The sequence below is a fragment of the Loxodonta africana genome, chromosome 7 (assembly GCF_030014295.1).
Source record: "Loxodonta africana isolate mLoxAfr1 chromosome 7, mLoxAfr1.hap2, whole genome shotgun sequence".
Lineage (NCBI taxonomy): Eukaryota > Metazoa > Chordata > Mammalia > Proboscidea > Elephantidae > Loxodonta > Loxodonta africana.
The window spans coordinates 24089328-24107497 of NC_087348.1; the positions used below are offsets into that span (position 1 = coordinate 24089328).

At 38.6% G+C, this 18170-nt stretch overlaps 1 protein-coding gene across 1 annotated transcript; it reads left to right on the plus strand.

Annotated features, from left to right (window-relative positions):
- The first annotated feature begins 417 nt into the window (after positions 1 to 417).
- Positions 418 to 1829, plus strand: LOC135231649 (olfactory receptor 5T2-like). The gene has a single exon (XM_064288065.1). The coding sequence runs from the start codon at positions 448 to 450 to the stop codon at positions 1387 to 1389; it is 942 nt and encodes a 313-aa protein (XP_064144135.1). The 5' UTR covers positions 418 to 447; the 3' UTR covers positions 1390 to 1829.
- The last annotated feature ends 16341 nt before the right edge of the window (positions 1830 to 18170 follow it).

The following is an 18170-nucleotide window of genomic DNA, read 5'->3' on the forward strand; positions in this document are numbered from 1 at the left end:
GCTAGAATGTTCTACTCTAATCTTCTGTCCATTGACACACTATCTCAAGTATTTGATGCAAGACGGAAATTTCTTTGAAGAAATAACTGTCTTAATAAATAACCTAGTTTACCCTCTTATTTAGGAAATGACATGATTTTAAAGAAGTCTTTTAATAAATAAGAGAATTTAATTTAAAAAACTAGTTCAATTAATTTGGGAATGACATGGTTTTAACCAATGACTAAATGTCTTTATCTTCCATTTGATTCTGCAGAGAACAGTAATGACTCTTTATTCATTGTCTTGTCGTCTTAGGTGTCCCTGCTGAGAAATCATGCATTTTTTAAAAATCAGTATAAGTATGGACTTAACACTCCTTTGAGTCACAATATTGTGCATGCCTTTCTTAGAAATACAAATTGTGATTGCATGAATATTTTCAAGTTTGTTCCATGAAGTGTCAACATGGAAAATGACACAGAAGTCACATTTGTATTGAAGGGCTTCACAGAGAATCTTGAACTGCAGGTCATCTTATTTTTTCTATTTCTAGCAATCTACATCTTTACTCTGATAGGAAATTTAGGACTGGTTGTATTGGTCATTGGGGATTCCCGGCTCCACAACCCCATGTACTATTTTCTGGGTGTGTTATCTTTCTTGGATGCCTGCTACTCCTCAGTGATTACCCCAAATATGTTAGAAGATTTTATGTCAGAGAACAAAGACATTTCATTCCTTGGATGTGCTACACAAATATTTCTTGGTGTTACTTTTGGGACCACAGAATGCTTTCTTTTGGCTGCAATGGCTTATGATCGCTATGTAGCAATCTACAACCCACTCCTCTATGCAGTTAACATGTCACCCAGAGTCTATGTGCCACTCATCACTGCTTCATATGTTGGTGGTATTTCACATGCTACTTTACACACAGTAGCAACGTTTAGCCTCTCCTTCTGTGCATCCAAAGAAATCAGACATATCTTCTGCGATATCCCTCCACTCCTTGTTATCTCCTGTTCTGACACTCACATCAACCAGCTTCTACTCATCTACATTGTAGGTTCTATTGAGATATTCACTATCCTGATTGTTCTGATCTCCTATGGTTTCATTTTGTTGGCCATTCTGAGAATGTGTTCTGCTGAAGGGAGACGAAAGGTATTTTCTACTTGTGGCTCTCACCTAACTGGAGTGTCAATTTACCATGGAACAATCCTCTGCACTTATGTCAGACCAAGTTCTAGCTATGCTTTGGATCATGACATGATAATGTCAATATTTTACACTGTTGTGATACCCATGCTGAATCCCATTATCTACAGTTTGAGAAACAAAGACGTAAAAGAAGCAATGAAAAAAGTGTTTGGGAGAATTCAGTTTATCAATAAAGTATATTTTTAGCACTAAAAATGAAAAAACTCAGGTATCATGCACTATGCCTCCATGTGAAGATATGGCAAAGTTGAAATTTTTCTTTCAGTTTATTAGTGTCTTTCTATTTTTCTTGAAATTTTTGAAATAAAAATCATAGTCAACCCTCATCTTTTATAACTATTATAACACATACAGAAAAACTATGCCATCAGTTTGCTTCTGACATGGTCGCACTGAAACACGTGTATATGTGCAGGTGCACAAGTTCATAAATACATAGATATATACACACATACCCATAATAATTCTGATATATGTATATACACATATATGTATTTAATCCTTTTTTAAATTGCATATTTTGTTCTCTTGCTTTTAAATATCTATTGGGATATGGAAAAACTACAACATGCTTACTTAGTATATTGTCACTGTCATTCGGTGCCACAGAGTCAGATCCCACTCATAGAGACCATATGTACAACAGAATGAAACACTGCTTGATGGTGCACCATTCCCACCATGGATGTTATGATTGAAGCCATCGTTGCACCCGATGATCCATCTCATTGAGGGCCTTTCTCTTTTTCACTGACACTCTACTATCTGTGATGTCCTTCTCCAGGGATTGATCCTCCTGATAACATGTTCTATGTATGTCAATCGAAGCCCATTCATCTTGGTCATAACGACCTAAGATGGTTATGAGGACATCTGCAATCCCCTGCTTTACATCTTGGTGGCATCGCCACAGAACTGCCTTCTGCATGTTGTTTTTGTTAGATATCATCAAGACTTATAGCAACCTTATGTGCAACAAAGGCTAACCCTCTGCTTTACCAAGCATGGTGCCTTTCTCCAGGGACTGATCCCTGCTGATAATATGTCCAAAATTTGTGAGACTTAGCCTCACCATTCTCGCTTCTAAGGAGCATTCTGGTTGTGCTTTCCCAAGACAGATTTCCTCATTCTTTTGGCATTTCATGGTATAATCAATATTTTCTTACTAACAACACAATTCAAAGATGTCAATTTTTCTGTCTTCCTAATTCACCGTCCACTTTTGCATGCATATGTGGCTACTGAAAATACGATGCCTTGCCTCAGGTGCACCTTAGTCTTTGAGGTGACATCTTTGCTTTTTAACACTTTAAAGAGGTCTTTGGCAGCAGATTTGCCCAATGCAATGGGTCTTTTGATTTCTTCATGAATGTTGATTTGTTGATTGTAAATCCAAGTAAAATGAAAACCTTGGCAACTTCAAGCTTTTCTCCGTTTATCATGATGTTGCTCACCGGTCCAGTTGTGAGGACTTTTGTTTTCTTTATGTTGAAGTGCAATCCATAGTGAAGGCTGTGGTCTTTCATTTTCATCAGTAAGTGCTTAATGCCCTGTTCATTTTCAGCAAGTAAGGCTGTGTCATCTGCATACCATAGGTTGTTAATGAATCTTCCTCTAATCCTGATGCTGTGTTTTTTCTTATAATCCAGGTTCTCAGATTATTTGTTCAGCATACACGCTGATTAAGTACGGAGAAAGGATACAACCCTGAAGCATACCTTTCCTGACATTAAACCATGCCTCTTCTTCTGTCCAAACGATTGCCTCTTGTTTTATGCACAGATTCCTCATGAGCACAATTAAGGCTTCTGGAATTCCTATTCTTTGCAAAGTGATCTATAATTTGTTATGATCCAATCAGTAGAAGGCCTTTGTATACTCAATAAAACACAGCTAAACATCTTTCTGGTATTCTCTGCTTTGGTAAGGGTCAGTTTGACATCAGCAATGATAACCCTGGTTCCATGTCCACATCTGAATATGGCTTGAATTTTTGGCAGTTCCCTGTTGATGTACTACTGCAGCTGCTTTTGAATGATCTTCAGCAAGGTTTTAATTGAGGTTTATATAATAATAATGTTCAATAATTTCCACATTTCTTTGGATCACCATTCTTTGGAATAGGCTTAAAAATGGATCTTTTCCAGTTGGTTGGCCAGGTAGCTGACTTTCAAATTTCTTGTCAAAGAGTGAGCACGTCCAGCGATGCTTCTGTTTGTTGAAACATCTCAATTGGTATTCCATCATTTCCTGATGACTTGTTTTTTGCCAACGACTTCAGTGCAGCTTGGCCCTCTTCCTTCACTATCATCAGTTCTTGATCATATACTACCTCCTGAAATGGTTGAACACTGACCAACTGTATTTGGTATAGTGACTTCACATATTTATTTCATCTTCTTTTGATACTTTCTGTGTCTTTTAATATTTTCTGTGTAGAATCCTTCAAGATTGCAACTTGAATATTTTTTTTTCTTTATTCAGTTATTTCAACTTGACTAATGCCAAGCATACTCTTCATTTTGGTTTCCTAACTCCAGGTCTTTGCACATGGCATAATAATACTTTACTCTTCTGGAGACACCTTTTGAAATCTCTTGTTTAGCTCTTTTACTTCATCATTTCTACCATTTGCTTTAGCTACTAGAAGTTCAAGAGCAAGTTTGAGAGTCTCTTTGGATATCCGTTTAGGTTCTCTCGTTCTTTTCTGTCTTTCAAGTGACCTCTTACTTTCTTCACGTATAATGTCCCTGATGTCATTCCATAGGTTGTCTGGTCTTAGGCCATTAGAGCTCAATGTGTCAAATCTACTCTTGAGATAGTCTCTAAACTTAGGTGGATATACTCAATATCGTACTTCGGATCTCATGGACTTGTTGTAATTTTCTTCAGCTTTAACCTGAATTTGCATATGAACAATTGACGGTCTGTTCAGAAGTCTGTCCCTGGCCTTGTTCTGACTGATGATATCGAGTTTTCCCACTGTCATTTTCCACAGATGTAGTAGATTTAATTCCTATGTATTTCATCTTGGGAGGTCCATGTGTGTTGTCAATGTTTTTGCTGTTGGAAGAAGGGATTTGCAATTAAAAATGTCACTGGCCTTGCAAAATTCTATTATGTGATCTCCAGCATCTTTTCTATCCCCAAGGTCATATTTGCCAGCTACCAATCCTTCTTCTTTGTTTCCAACTTTCAAATTCCAATCACCAGTAAGTTTCATTGCATCCTGATTGTATGTTCCATCAAATTCAGACTACACAGTTGGTAAAAATCTTGACCTTCTTCATCTTTAGCCTTAGTGGTTGGTGTGCAAATTTGAGTAATAGTCATATTAGCTTGTCTTCCTTGTAGCCATATGGGTATTATCCCATGACCGACAGCATTGCATTTGAGGCAAGATCTTGAAATGTTCTTTTTGAAGATGAATGCAACACCATTCCTCTTCAAGTTGTCATTCAGGGCATGGTAGACAATATGATTATCTGGTTCAAAATGACCAATACCAGTCTCTTACAGCTCACTAATGCCTAGGATATCTTTATGTGCTCCATTTCATTTCTGATTATTTCCAATTTTCCTAGATTCCTACTTCTTACATTCTAGGCTCTGACTATTAATGGATGTTTGCAGTTGTTTCTTCTCCTTTTGAGTCTTACTGCATCACCAAATGAAGGTCCCAAAAGCTTGAGTCTGTCCATATCAGTAAGGTCACTCTACTTTGAGGAGGCAGCTCTTCCCCCGTCATATTTTGAGTGCCTTCCAATCTGAGGGCTCATCTTCCAGCACTATATCAGACAGTGCTCTGGTGTTATTCAGAAGGTTTTCACTGGCTAATTCTTTTCAGAAGTATGTCCGCTGAATCCTTCTCCCTAGTCTGTCTTAACCTAGAAGCTCAGCTGAAACCCATCCACCATGAGTGACCCTGTTGGTACTTAAATACTGGTGGCACAGCTTTCAGCATCACAGCAACACACAAGCCCCCACTGTTTGACAAAGTGACACACATGTGGAGGAATATCTCAGTAGAACTCACAGTGTAGAAGAGTAGAAGCTAGTTGATGTGAGTGTCAGAACAGGAGAGAGCAAGGAGTGGAGGGATACCACAAAAGACATGTCTGATTTCACTGGATGCACAGAACAACAGGTTAGAAGTCTCCACTATGTGTAAAGTAGAATGGAAAAGGACACCAACATATGAAGCAGTCATGAGTGACACATAGACTGTGGGTGACATATTAACTGAATACAGAAGTATGTTGTAGATTGCTGCATATTGGTGATATGCCTTGGTCACCAAGAAAACCATTCTGCGTTCCAAAAGTGACAAAGAGCAGCACCTTTGTTGCACATCCAATGAATGAAATGGCTTTATCCTCTGACAGAAAATTAACCAACTTTTTTTGTGGCAAAAAAAAGAAAAATAGCAGGCTTCTAAGAATGATACTACACTCAGAATTAGTACATGGGGTTCTGGAGTCAGGAACCCATCATGACTAATAAAACCAGTCCCATGTTTGCCATCTGAATAAAAATGCAGATTGCAACAAATAGTAAAAAGAGATACAGTTGTAGCTCAAAATCATCTCTGAAGACCAGCAATGTAAATACAATGTCTTCAGTGATGTTCTTTAAGTGAATCTTGTATGGATCCTGTCATAATGACAGTACTGACATTTTAGATGTTATTTATAGGTTTTAATACAATTGGATTCTCTTGTTGGTAAAGAATTAACATATTTGGGGGAGGCAGGGCCAAGATGGTGGACTAGGTGGACGCTACCGTGGATCCCTCTTGCAACAAAGACTCGTAAAAACAAGTGAATCGATCACATGCATAACAATCTACGAACTCTGAACAACAAACACAGACGTAGAGACGGAGAACAAACAAATATGGGCAGACAGCGATCGTTTTCAGAACTAAGAGCCACCATACCAGGCAGGTGACCTTTGGAGCCCGGGCTGGGGCAGAGCCCAGGGGAGCAGAATGCACAGACAAGGGGCCCAGCCCTACCCCCTGAACCCATCCTGGGAGGGAGTCTAGCTGGTTGGCCTGGGCGGCGTAGCGGCACAGCCGGCGGGAGAAGCACCTAGGAGGCAGTGACTTATCTTGGAGCGGGGAGAGCAGCGTCCCAGACGGGGAGCAGTCCCGCCGGGAGTTTGGCGGGAAGCGGGCGAGGCGTGAGCGTGGAGATCAGCTATATTTCCCTCAAGCGACGCCGGGGGGGGCGCCCAGACGTTCTTGATGGCCACGCCCACCCAGTTCTCGCGAGCGGTGCAGCGCACCGGAGGGAGAAATCCCCGGGAGGAAGTGACTGGTCTTGGAGCGGGGAGAGCAGCGTCCCAGTCGGGGAGCCGTCCTGCCGGGATTCTGGCGGACGGGGGCGGAGTGTGAACACGGGGATCAGCTCTATATTCTGTGGTGCTACACACCTAGCTCTCTGATCCCTCCCCCACCCTCCCCAGGCGGCTCCATTAACATCCGAATACCCTAAGCCAGAAGGAGAATTCAGATAGGGATCTGACTGCATTTTTTTTTAGCTGATTACCTGGAAAATCTAGTTTCCCAGTGATGGCTCAGAGACAGCAGTCCATAGAAACAGACCATGACAGCTTCTCCAACCCCCCAAACAAAAGAATCAAAATCTTTCCCAAATGAAGATACAATCCTGGAATTATCAGATACAGAATATAAAAAACTAATTTACAGAGTGCTTAAAGATATCACAAATGAAATTAGGATAACTGCAGAAAAAGCCAAGGAACACAAGGATAAAAATGTTGAAGAACTCAAAAAGGTTATTCAAGAACATAGTGGAAAAATTAATAAGTTGCAAGAATCCATAGAGAGACAGCACGTAGAAATCCAAACGATTACAAAAAAATTACAGAATTAGACAACGCAATAGAAAGTCAGAGGAGCAGACTCGAGCAATTAGAATGTAGACTGGGAATTCTGGAGGACCAGGGAATCGACTCCAACATAGCTGAAAAAAAATCAGATAAAAGAATTTAAAAAAATGAAGAAACCCTAAGAATCACGTGGGACTCTATCAAGAAGGATAACTTGGAAGTGATTGGAGTCCCAGAACAGGGAGGGGGGACAGAACACACAGAGAAAATAGTTGAAGAACTCCTGACACACAACTTCCCTGACATCATGAAAGATGAAAGGATATCGATCCAAGATGCTCATTGAACCCCATTTAAGATTGATCCAAAAAGAAAAACACCAAGACATATTATCATCAAACTTGCCAAAACCAAAGACAAACAGAAAATTTTAAAAGCAGCCAGGGAGAAAAGAAAGGTTTCCTTCAAGGGAGAATCAATAAGAATAAGTTCAGACTACTCAGCAGAAACCATGCAAGCAAGAAGGGAACGGGACGACATATACAGAGCACTGAAAGAGAAAAACTGCCAACCAAGGATCATATATCCAGCGAAACTCTCTCTGAAATATGAACGAGAAATTAAGATATTTACAGATAAACATAAGTTTAGAGAATTGGCAAAAACTAAACCAAGACTGCAAGAAATGCTTAAGGAGATTGTTTGGCCTGATGACCAATAACAGCAGGTACCAGCACAATACAAGGTCACAAAACAGATTGTCCTGATATCAACGCAACTCAAATAGGGAAAGCACAAAAACAAACAAAGTAAGATTAATCCTAAAAAATAAATAAATGAACAAAATAAAACACATAACAGGAAATCAAGGAAATCAATAGATAAACGATCACAATAATCAAAAAGAGGGACTAAATAGAGGAGGCATTGAACTGCCAGATGGAGAGTGATACAAGGCGATATAGAACTATACAAGTTAGGTTTTTACTTAGAAAAATAGGGGTAAATAATAAGGTAACCACAAAAAGGAATATCAATTCCATAACTCAAGAAAAACGTAACGACTCAACAAACATAGAGTTAAACATTATGAAAATGAGGATCTCACAATCTACTAAGAAAAACGTCTCAGCACAAAAAAGTATGTGGAAAAATGAAATGGCCAACAACACACATGAAAAGACATCAAAATGACAGCACTAAAAACTTATGTATCTATAATTACGCTGAATGTAAATGGACTAAATGCACCAATAAAGAGACAGAGAGTCACGGACTGGATAAAGAAACACGATCCGTCTATATGCTGCCTACAAGAGACACACCTTAGACTTAGAGACACAAACAAACTAAAACTCAAAGGATGGAAAAAATATATATCAAGCAAACAATAAGCAAAAAAGAAGAGGAGTAGCAATATTAATTTCTGACAAAATAGACTTTAGACTTAAATCCGCCACAAAGGATAAAGAAGGACACTATATAATGATAAAAGGGACAATTGATCAGGAAGACATAACCATATTAAATATTTACACACCCAATGACAGGGCTGCAAGATACATAAATCAAATTTTAACAGAACTGAAAAGCGAGATAGACACCTCCACATTTACAGTAGGAGACTTCAACACACCACTTTCGGAGAAGGACAGGACATCCAGTAAGAAGCTCAATAGAGACACGGAAGACCTACTTACAACAATCAACCAACTTGACCTCATTAACTTATACAGCACTCTCCACCCAACTGCTACAAAATATACTTTTTTTTCTAGTGCACATGGAACATTCTCTAGAATAGACCACATATTAGGTCACAAAACAAATCTTGGCAGAATCCAAAACATCAAAATATTACAAAGCATCTTCTCAGACCACAAGGCAATGAAGCTAGAAATCAATAACAGAAAAACTAGGGAAAAGAAATCAAATACTTGGAAAATGAACAATACCCTCCTGAAAAAAGACTGGGTTATAGAAGACATCAAGGAGGGAATAAGGAAATTCTTAGAAAGCAACGAGAATGAAAATACTTCCTATCAAAACCTCTGGGACACAGCAAAAGCAGTGCTCAGAGGCCAACTTATATCGATAAATGCACACATACAAAAAGAAGAAAGAGCCAAAATCAGAGAACTGTCCCGACAACTTGAACAAATAGAAAGTGAGCAACAAAAGAACCCGTCAGGCACCAGAAGAAAACAAATAATAAAAATTAGAGCTGAACTAAATGAATTAGAGAACAGAAAAACAATTGAAAGAATTAACAAAGCCAAAAGCTGGTTCTCTGAAAAAATTAACAAAATTGATAAACCATTGGCTAGACTGACTAAAGAAAAACAGGAAAGCAAACAAATAACCCGAATAAGAAACGAGAAAGACCACATCACAACAGAACCAAATGAAATTAAAAGAATCATCTCAGATTACTACGAAAAATTGTACTCTAACAAATTTGAAAACCTAGAAGAAATGGATAAATTCTTGGAAAAATACTACCTACCTAAACTAACACATTCAGAAGTAGAACAACTAAATAGACACATAGCAAAAAAAGAGATTGAAACGGTAATCAAAAAACTTCCAACAGAAGAAAGTCCTGGCCCAGACGGCTTCACTGCAGAGTTCTACCAAACCTTCAGAGAAGACTTAACACTGCTACTACTGAAGGTATTTCAAAGCATAGAAAAAGACGGAATACTACCCAACTCATTCTATGAAGCTACCATCTCCCTGATACCAAAACCAGGAAAAGACATTACAAAAAAAGAAAATTTTAGACCTATATCCCTCATGAACATAGATGCAAAAATCCTCAACAAAATTCTAGCCAATAGAATCCAACAACACATCAAAAAAATAATTCACCCTGATCAAGTGGGATTTATACCAGGTATGCAAGGCTGGTTTAATATCAGAAAAACCATTAATTTAATCCATCACATAAATAAAACAAAAGATAAAAACCACATGATTTTATCAGTAGATGCAGAAAAGGCATTTGACAAAGTTCAACACCCATTTATGATAAAAACTCTTACCAAAATAGGAATTGAAGGAAAATTCCTCAACATAATAAAGGGCATCTATGCAAAGCCAACAGCCAATATCACTCTAAATGGAGAGAACCTGAAAGCATTTCCCCTGAGAACGGGAACCATACAAGGATGCCCTTTATCACCGCTCTTATTCAACATCATACTTGAAGTCCTAGCCAGGGCAATTAGGCTAGACAAAGAATTAAAGGGTATCCAGATTGGCAAGGAGGAAGTAAAGCTATCACTATTTGCAGATGACATGATCATATACATGGAAAACCCTAAGGAATCCTCCAGAAAACTACTGAAACTAATAGAAGAGTTTGGCAGAGTCTCAGGTTATAAAATAAACATACAAAAATCACTTGGATTCCTCTACATCAACAAAAAGAACACCGAAGAGGAAGTAACCAAATCAATACCATTCACAGGAGCCCCCAAGAAGATAAAATACTTAGGAATAAATCTTACCAAGGATGTAAAAGACCTATACAAAGAAAACTATAAAACTCTTCTACAAGAAATTCAAAAGGACATACTTAAATGGAAGAACATACCCTGCTCATGGATAGGAAAACTTAACATAGTAAAAATGTCTATTCTACCAAAAGCCATCTATACATATAACGCACTTCCAATCCAAATACCAATATCATATTTTAAGGGAATAGAGAAACAAATCACTAATTTCATATGGAAGGGAAAGAACACCCGGACAAGCAAAGCATTACTGAAAACGAAGAAGAAAGTGGGAGGCCTCACTCTACCTGATTTCACAACGTATTATACAGCTACAGTAGTCAAAACAGCCTGGTACTGGTACAACAACAGGCACATAGACCAATGGAACAGAATTGAGAACCCAGATATAAATCCATCCATGTATGAGCAGCTCATATTTGACAAAGGTCCAGTGTCAGTCAGTTGGGGAAATGATAGTCTTTTTAACAAATGGTGCTGGCATAACTGGATATCCATATGCAAAAGAATGAAACAGGACCCATACCTCACACCATGCACAAAAACTGACTCCAAGTGGATCAAAGACCTAAACATAAAGACTAAAACGATAAAGATCATGGAAGAAAAAATTGGGACAACCCTAGGAGCCCTAATACAGGGCATAAACAGAATACAAAACATTACCAAAAATGATGAAGAGAAACCCGATAACTGGGAGGTCCTAAAAATCAAACACCTATGCTCATCTAAAGACTTCACCAAAAGAGTAAAAAGACCACCTACAGACTGGGAAAGAATATTCAGCTATGACATCTCAGACCAGCGCCTGATCTCTAAAATCTACATGATTCTGTCAAAACTCAACCACAAAAAGACAAGCAACCCAATCAAGAAGTGGGCAAAGGATATGAACACACATTTCACTAAAGAAGATATTCAGGCAGCCAACAGATACATGAGAAAATGCTCTCGATCATTAGCCATTAGAGAAATGCAAATTAAAACTTCGATGAGATTCCATCTCACACCAACTACACTGGCATTAATCCAAAAAACACAAAATAATAAATGTTGGAGAGGCTGCGGAGAGATTGGAACTCTCATACACTGCTGGTGGGAATGTAAAATGTTACAAGCACTTTGGAAATCCATCTGGCGTTATCTTAAACAGTTAGAAATAGAACTACCATACAACCCAGAAATCCCACTCCTCAGAATATACCCTAGAGATACAAGAGCCTTCACACAAACAGATATATGCACACCCATGTTTATTGCAGCTCTGTTTACAATAGCAAAAAGCTGGAAACAGCCAAGATGTCCATCAACGGATGAATGGGTAAATAAATTGTGGTATATTCACACAATGGAATACTACGCATCGATAAAGAACAGTGATGAATCCCTGAAACATTTCATAACATGGAGGAATCTGGAAGACATTATGCTGAGCGAAATGAGTCAGAGGCAAAAAGACAAATATTGTATAAGACCACTATTATAAGGTCTTGAGAAATAGAAAAAACGGAGAAGAACACATACTTTTGTGGTTACAAAGGGGGGAGGGAGGGAGGGAGGGAGAGGGTTTTTTATTGATCAATCAGTAGATAAGAACTGCTTTGGGTGAAGGGAAAGACAACACACAATACAAGGAAGGTCACCCTAATTGGACTGGACTAAAAGCAAAGAGGTTTCCGGGATAAAATGAAAGCTTCAAAGGTCAGTGGAGCAGGGGCTGGGGTCTGGGGAACATGGTTTGAGGAGACTTCTAAGTCAACGGGCAAAATAATTCTATTGTGAAAACATTCTGCATCCCACTTTGAATTGTGGCGCCTGGGGTCCTAAATGCCAACAAGTGGCCACCTAAGATACATCAGTTGGTCTCAACCCACCTGGAGCAAAGGCAAAGGAAGAACACCAAGGCCACACGACAACTAAGAACACAAGAGACAGAAAGGGCCACATGAACCAGAGACCTACATTATCCTGAGACCAGAAGAACTAGTTGGTGCCCAGCCACAATCGATGTCTGCCCTGCTAGGGAGCACAACAGACAACTCCTGAGGGAGCAGGAGGCCAATGGGATACATACCCCAAATTCTCATAAAAAGACCATACCTAATGATATGAATGCGACTAGAGGAATCCCAGAGACAATGCTCCCCAGAACTTTTGATGGCACAGGACAGGAACCATCCCTGAAGAGAACTCATCAGGCATGAAAAGGACTGGTCAGCGGGGGGGAGAGAGATGCTGATGAAGAGTGAGCCAACTAAATTAGGTGGACACTGGAGAGTGTGTTGGCAACTCTTGACTGGAGGGGGGATGGGAAGATAGAGAGGGAGGGAAGATGGCAAAATTGGCACAAAACGAGAGACTGAAAGGGCTGACTCAATAGGGGGAGAGCAAGTGGGAGAAGGGAGTAAGATGTATTTAAACCTACATGTGACAGACTGATTGAAATGGTAAATGTTCACTTGAAGCTTAATAAAAATTAATAAAAAAAAAAAAGAATTAACATATTTGCTGCTAACTGAAATTCCAGCGGTTCAGCTCTACCCAGAGGCAACTCAGAAGAAAGAACTGACAATCTACTATTAAAAACCAGCCTTTGAAAATCTTGTGGAGCACAGTTCTACTCTGACACACTTGGGATCACCTCGAGTTGGAATCCACTATGCAATTAGATGGCAACTGGTAACTGCAATACTCTGTGAAACAAAGTGCACCCGACTACATCTTCTTGTTTGTTCCTGAGAGGGGCATAATAATATCCTAGGCAATGATGGGGCTAAAACCCAAAAACCAAATCCATTGCTCTCTGTTGCTTCTAACCCCTAGTGACCCTCTAAGACATAGTAAAACTGCTCCATAGGGTTTCCATCTTTGTTACTGCATTCTGCCTTTGGGCTTGTCAGTAAAATAATAGTGTCTCTTGGTTATTCTCTTGATATTCTTGGTGGTGTAATTTTTAGTTAACCCTTGATGACCTGCTCTTGTCTGTAGAGCAAGAATGTGATTTAATGAATGAAAGTATATTTTATACCAAATCTGGTCCTGTTAAAGCAATGATCTACTTTATTATAGGGAAAGGGAGAATTGATAGAAGAGTAAAGCTTCTTCAAAGAGGCATTTCTGTTGGCTAGTCTTTAGGAAAATCATAACTGTTAGTGTTTATGACACAGTCCACGAGCAACACAAATGGTTAAAACAATGGCTACTAATCAAAAGTTTAGCAGATAAAATTCACTCATAGGTGCCTCAGAAGAAAGGCCTGGTGATCTACTTCTGAAAAATCAGCCAGTGAAGCCTTATGGAACACAGTGCTGCTCTGACAGGCATGGCATTGCCGTGAGTCAGAGTCAACTAGATGACAAATTGTTGGTTGTGTTCATGACTTGTTGATTTCAAGTTAAGAGGCTATAGACATTAACCCAAAAAACAAACCAATAATAAATATTGCCTTCTATCAATTCCGACTCATAGCAACCCTACAAGAGAGAGTAGAACTGTTCTATGGTTTTCCAAGGAGCTGTTGGTGGGTTTGAACTGATGACTTTTGGTAGCCAAGTTCTTAACCACTGTACCATCAGGGTTCCCTATACAGGCTAAAACCAAAATATCAAACTCATTGCCATTGAGTCAATTCTGACTCACAGAGACTCTACATGACAGAGTGGAACTTTCCCACAGGGTTTCTAAGAAAGGACGGTGGATTTGACATGCCAACCTTTTGGTTAACAGCTGAGCTCTTAACCGCTGCACGACCAGGGCTCCCTATAGAGTCTAGGAACCTGAAAACATAGAATATAATTTTTTTCTTTTTCTTTTTTTTTTAATAAAGCATGTTCCATCAGTAAGAATAAAAATATATCAGTTCCTCAACTCTTATACAGTTACAAAGTCAGAAAACTTAAAGTACCAGGTGTCCATCAGAACAGTACTACAAAGACTGGGCTTCAGAAGAAAGAAAGCCATGATAGCAGCTGCCAGGTATTGTTAAGTGGATTCCAGGGTCTAGGAATTTTATAGGCATTACTGTATTGTCTTAGTTATCTAGTGCTGCTGCAACAGAAATACTACAAGTGGATGACTATAATAAATTTATTTTCTCACAGTCTAGTAGGCTAGAAGTCCAAATTTAGGGCATTAGCTCCTGGAGAAACCCTCTCTCTGTTGGCTCTGTAGGAAAGTTCTTCTTGTCAGTCTTCCCCTGGACTAGAAGCTTCTCTGCACAGGAACCCCCAGTCCAAAGAATGTGCTCTGCTTCTGGTGCTTCTTTCTTGGTGGTATGACCAGCTCAGCTTGATGTGTTGTTACTTGACCTCTCAGCTCTTGAGCCTCACACCCACATCTTACCTGCTGGGGCAAGTGTTCCAAAGTTCAGAACTTCACCAATAAATACTTGGAGGCAACCCACTCCACCAGGAAGCCTCCTGTGCACAGGCACTCAGCTCTCTTAATCTGTGGGTCAGCTCCAACACTGCCTGGCAATGGTCTCCTGGTTCTCTTGCTGCTAGTTCACTGTTGCTGGCAATCCTCTGCTGCTGTTTATCATCACCTGAGCCTTCTCTGGTGTTAACAGTTCTCCTCACTTCTTTCTTAGTCTTCTATTCATTCACAGCTTCAAAGCGTTTTCCACACTGTAGCTATCTGTTAGAGCAGCACACCACTTTCTGGGTCTCAAATTCTGTCTTAGTTATGTAGGGCTGATGTTACAGAAATACCACAAGGGAATGGCTTTAACATAGAGAAATTTATTTTCTCACAGTATGGTAGGCTAGAAGTTCAAATTCAGGACATGAGCTCCAGGGGAGGGTTTCTCTTTCTGTTGGCTCTGAAGGAAGGTCTTTCTTGTCAATCTTCACCTAGGCTAGGAATTTCTTGGCACAGAAATCCCCATCCAAAGGACGCCCTCTGCTCATGGTGCTTCTTTCTTGGTGGTGTAAGTTCCTACCTCTCTGCTTGTTTCCCTTTTCTTTTATCTCTTATAAGATAAAAGGTGGTACAGGCTATACTCCAGGGAAACTCCCTTTACATTGAGTCAGGGATGTGATCTTAGTAAGGGTATTACAATCCTAACCTAACCTCCTTTAACAAAAAATTGCCATCACTAAATGGTGAACAACCACACAATGCTGGGAATCATGGCCAAACCAAGTTGACACATATTTTGGGGGAACACAACTCAATCCATGACATGTATATAATCTACATAGCACCCTGAACACTAAATAATTTAGCATTGTTTTATAGATGAGAGAAAGAAATGAAGCCTAGCTAGACATAAAACTTGACCAAGGTCACCAGGATAGTTACTATTCAAGCAAGGATTCACTCCATATTTCTCTAATCCCACTTGACCATGTGCAATCCCATGGTGCTATGTCATTATTCTGGAATAATCAGCCCCTAAAGTAATACAAAAATAACATTCTCACATTTTTGAATTAGTTGTTAAAGTCATCCACCTTAAATAGACATGAAATTGGAAAATGTATATATATCGAAAATGGCTTCTAGAGAAAAATATGTTTTAAAAGAATTTGTACCCTTCATGAGACAAAAACATTATAATTACAAATTAAGCATACAACAGAATGTTGGCTGAAATTTCATTTTCTTTCTATTTAATAATTTCCCAGACTTCTTAATTTGTTTCTGTTTTTAGGCGCTATAGAGTCAATTTCGACTCATAGTGACCCTAAGTACAATAGAAGAAAACACTGTCCAGTCCTGGGCCATCATCAAAATCATGTTTTAATTTTTAAATATAGCTACTTAATTCTACTACTCCTATTCTGATTACCATCCATAAGGAAAATCAAAGCAAATTTCTGATTTCCACTGTTATTGACTTACTTATGTAGGGGGTCCTTTCTGTTTTCTATGTTCTCAGGAAACATTCAGGTTTTAATACAAGTCTGAATTATCTAGAATCACCTAATTCAGATTTAAATACCAAGACATATACTCTAGCTGGAGATTAAAATTTCAAACTTCTAAAATATTTTGTATGTGATGACTTTTTTTCCTCCTATCTTTAGAACTGAACTGCTCACTCAAAGTATGCTATGATTGTGTTTGGATCCTTAAACATTTCTCTTGAGCTCGTCTTGTAGCCCACAGGGGATGCACCAAGGAGAAAAATTGCTAATCCTCTTTTGGGACAGAAAAGTAACAACAACAACAAAAAATAGATGATAGATAGATTGATAGATTGATGATAGAGAGATGATAGATAGATAGATAGATAGATAGATAGATAGATAGATAGATAGATAGATAGATAGATAGATAGATTGATAGATAGATAGATAGATGATAGATAGATAGATAGATAGATGATAGACAGATAGATAGATAGATGATATAGATGGATAGATAGATGATAAACAGACAGAAAGATGATAGATAGATAGATGATAGACAGATAGATGATAGATAGATGATAGACAGATAGACAGATGATAGATAGATGATAGATAGATAGATAGATAGATAGATAGATAGATGATAGGTAGATAGAGAGATAGATAGACAGATGATAGATAGATAGATGATAGATTAGATAGATGATAGACAGATGATAGGTAGATAAGATAGATGATAGACAGATGGTAGATAGATGATAGATAGATAATAGATAGATAGACACAGACAGATAGATAAATAGATGATAGACAGACAGATAGATAGATGGATAGACAGACAGACAGACAGACAGACAGACAGACAGACAGACAGACAGACAGACAGATAGATAGATAGATAGATAGATAGATAGATAGATAGATAGATAGATGATGGTAGGCAGGCAGGCAGGCAGATAGATGATCCAACCAAAAAAAACAAACCCAGTGCCGTGGAGTAATTTCCGACTCATACTGACCTTTTTTTTTTTTACTGACCCCATAGGACAGAGTAGAACTGCCCCATAGAGCTTTCAAGGAGTGCCTGGCGGATTCGAACTGCTGACCCTTTGGTTAGTAGCCATAGCTCTTAACCACTATGCCACCAGGGTTTCCAGATAGATGATAGACAGAAGAAGATAGATAGATGATAGATAGATAGATAGATAGACGATAGATAGATAGATAGATAGATAGATAGATAGATAGATAGATAGATAGATAGATAGATAGATAGATAGATGGATAGATAGATGGATAGAGAGATAGATGATAGATAGATAGATAGATAGATAGATAGATAGATAGATAGATAGATAGATAGATAGATAGATAGATGATAGATGATAGATAGATAGATAGATACTTCCCACAATAACAAGAGAATGGTTCTGGAATAATGAACTACTTGGTAAAAATTATTAAATGAATTACTTTTGCCTCTGGAAAACTGATCCCTCAGTGGAAAAGATTATGGCTGAGAATTGGAAAATAAATCTAATAATAGAGAACATATTCCTAGCTCTGATGCTAATTAGCCATGTGTCATTGGTTAATAAAATAAATTCCCTAAGAGTTTCCTCCTTCTGGAAATATAATCTGTTTAATTCTCTCCAAATCCTGTGAACATGTATGTTATTAAATAACGTGAAAGCAAAACATCTGTCAGAATTTGTAATTGTTGAAAAAAAAAGAA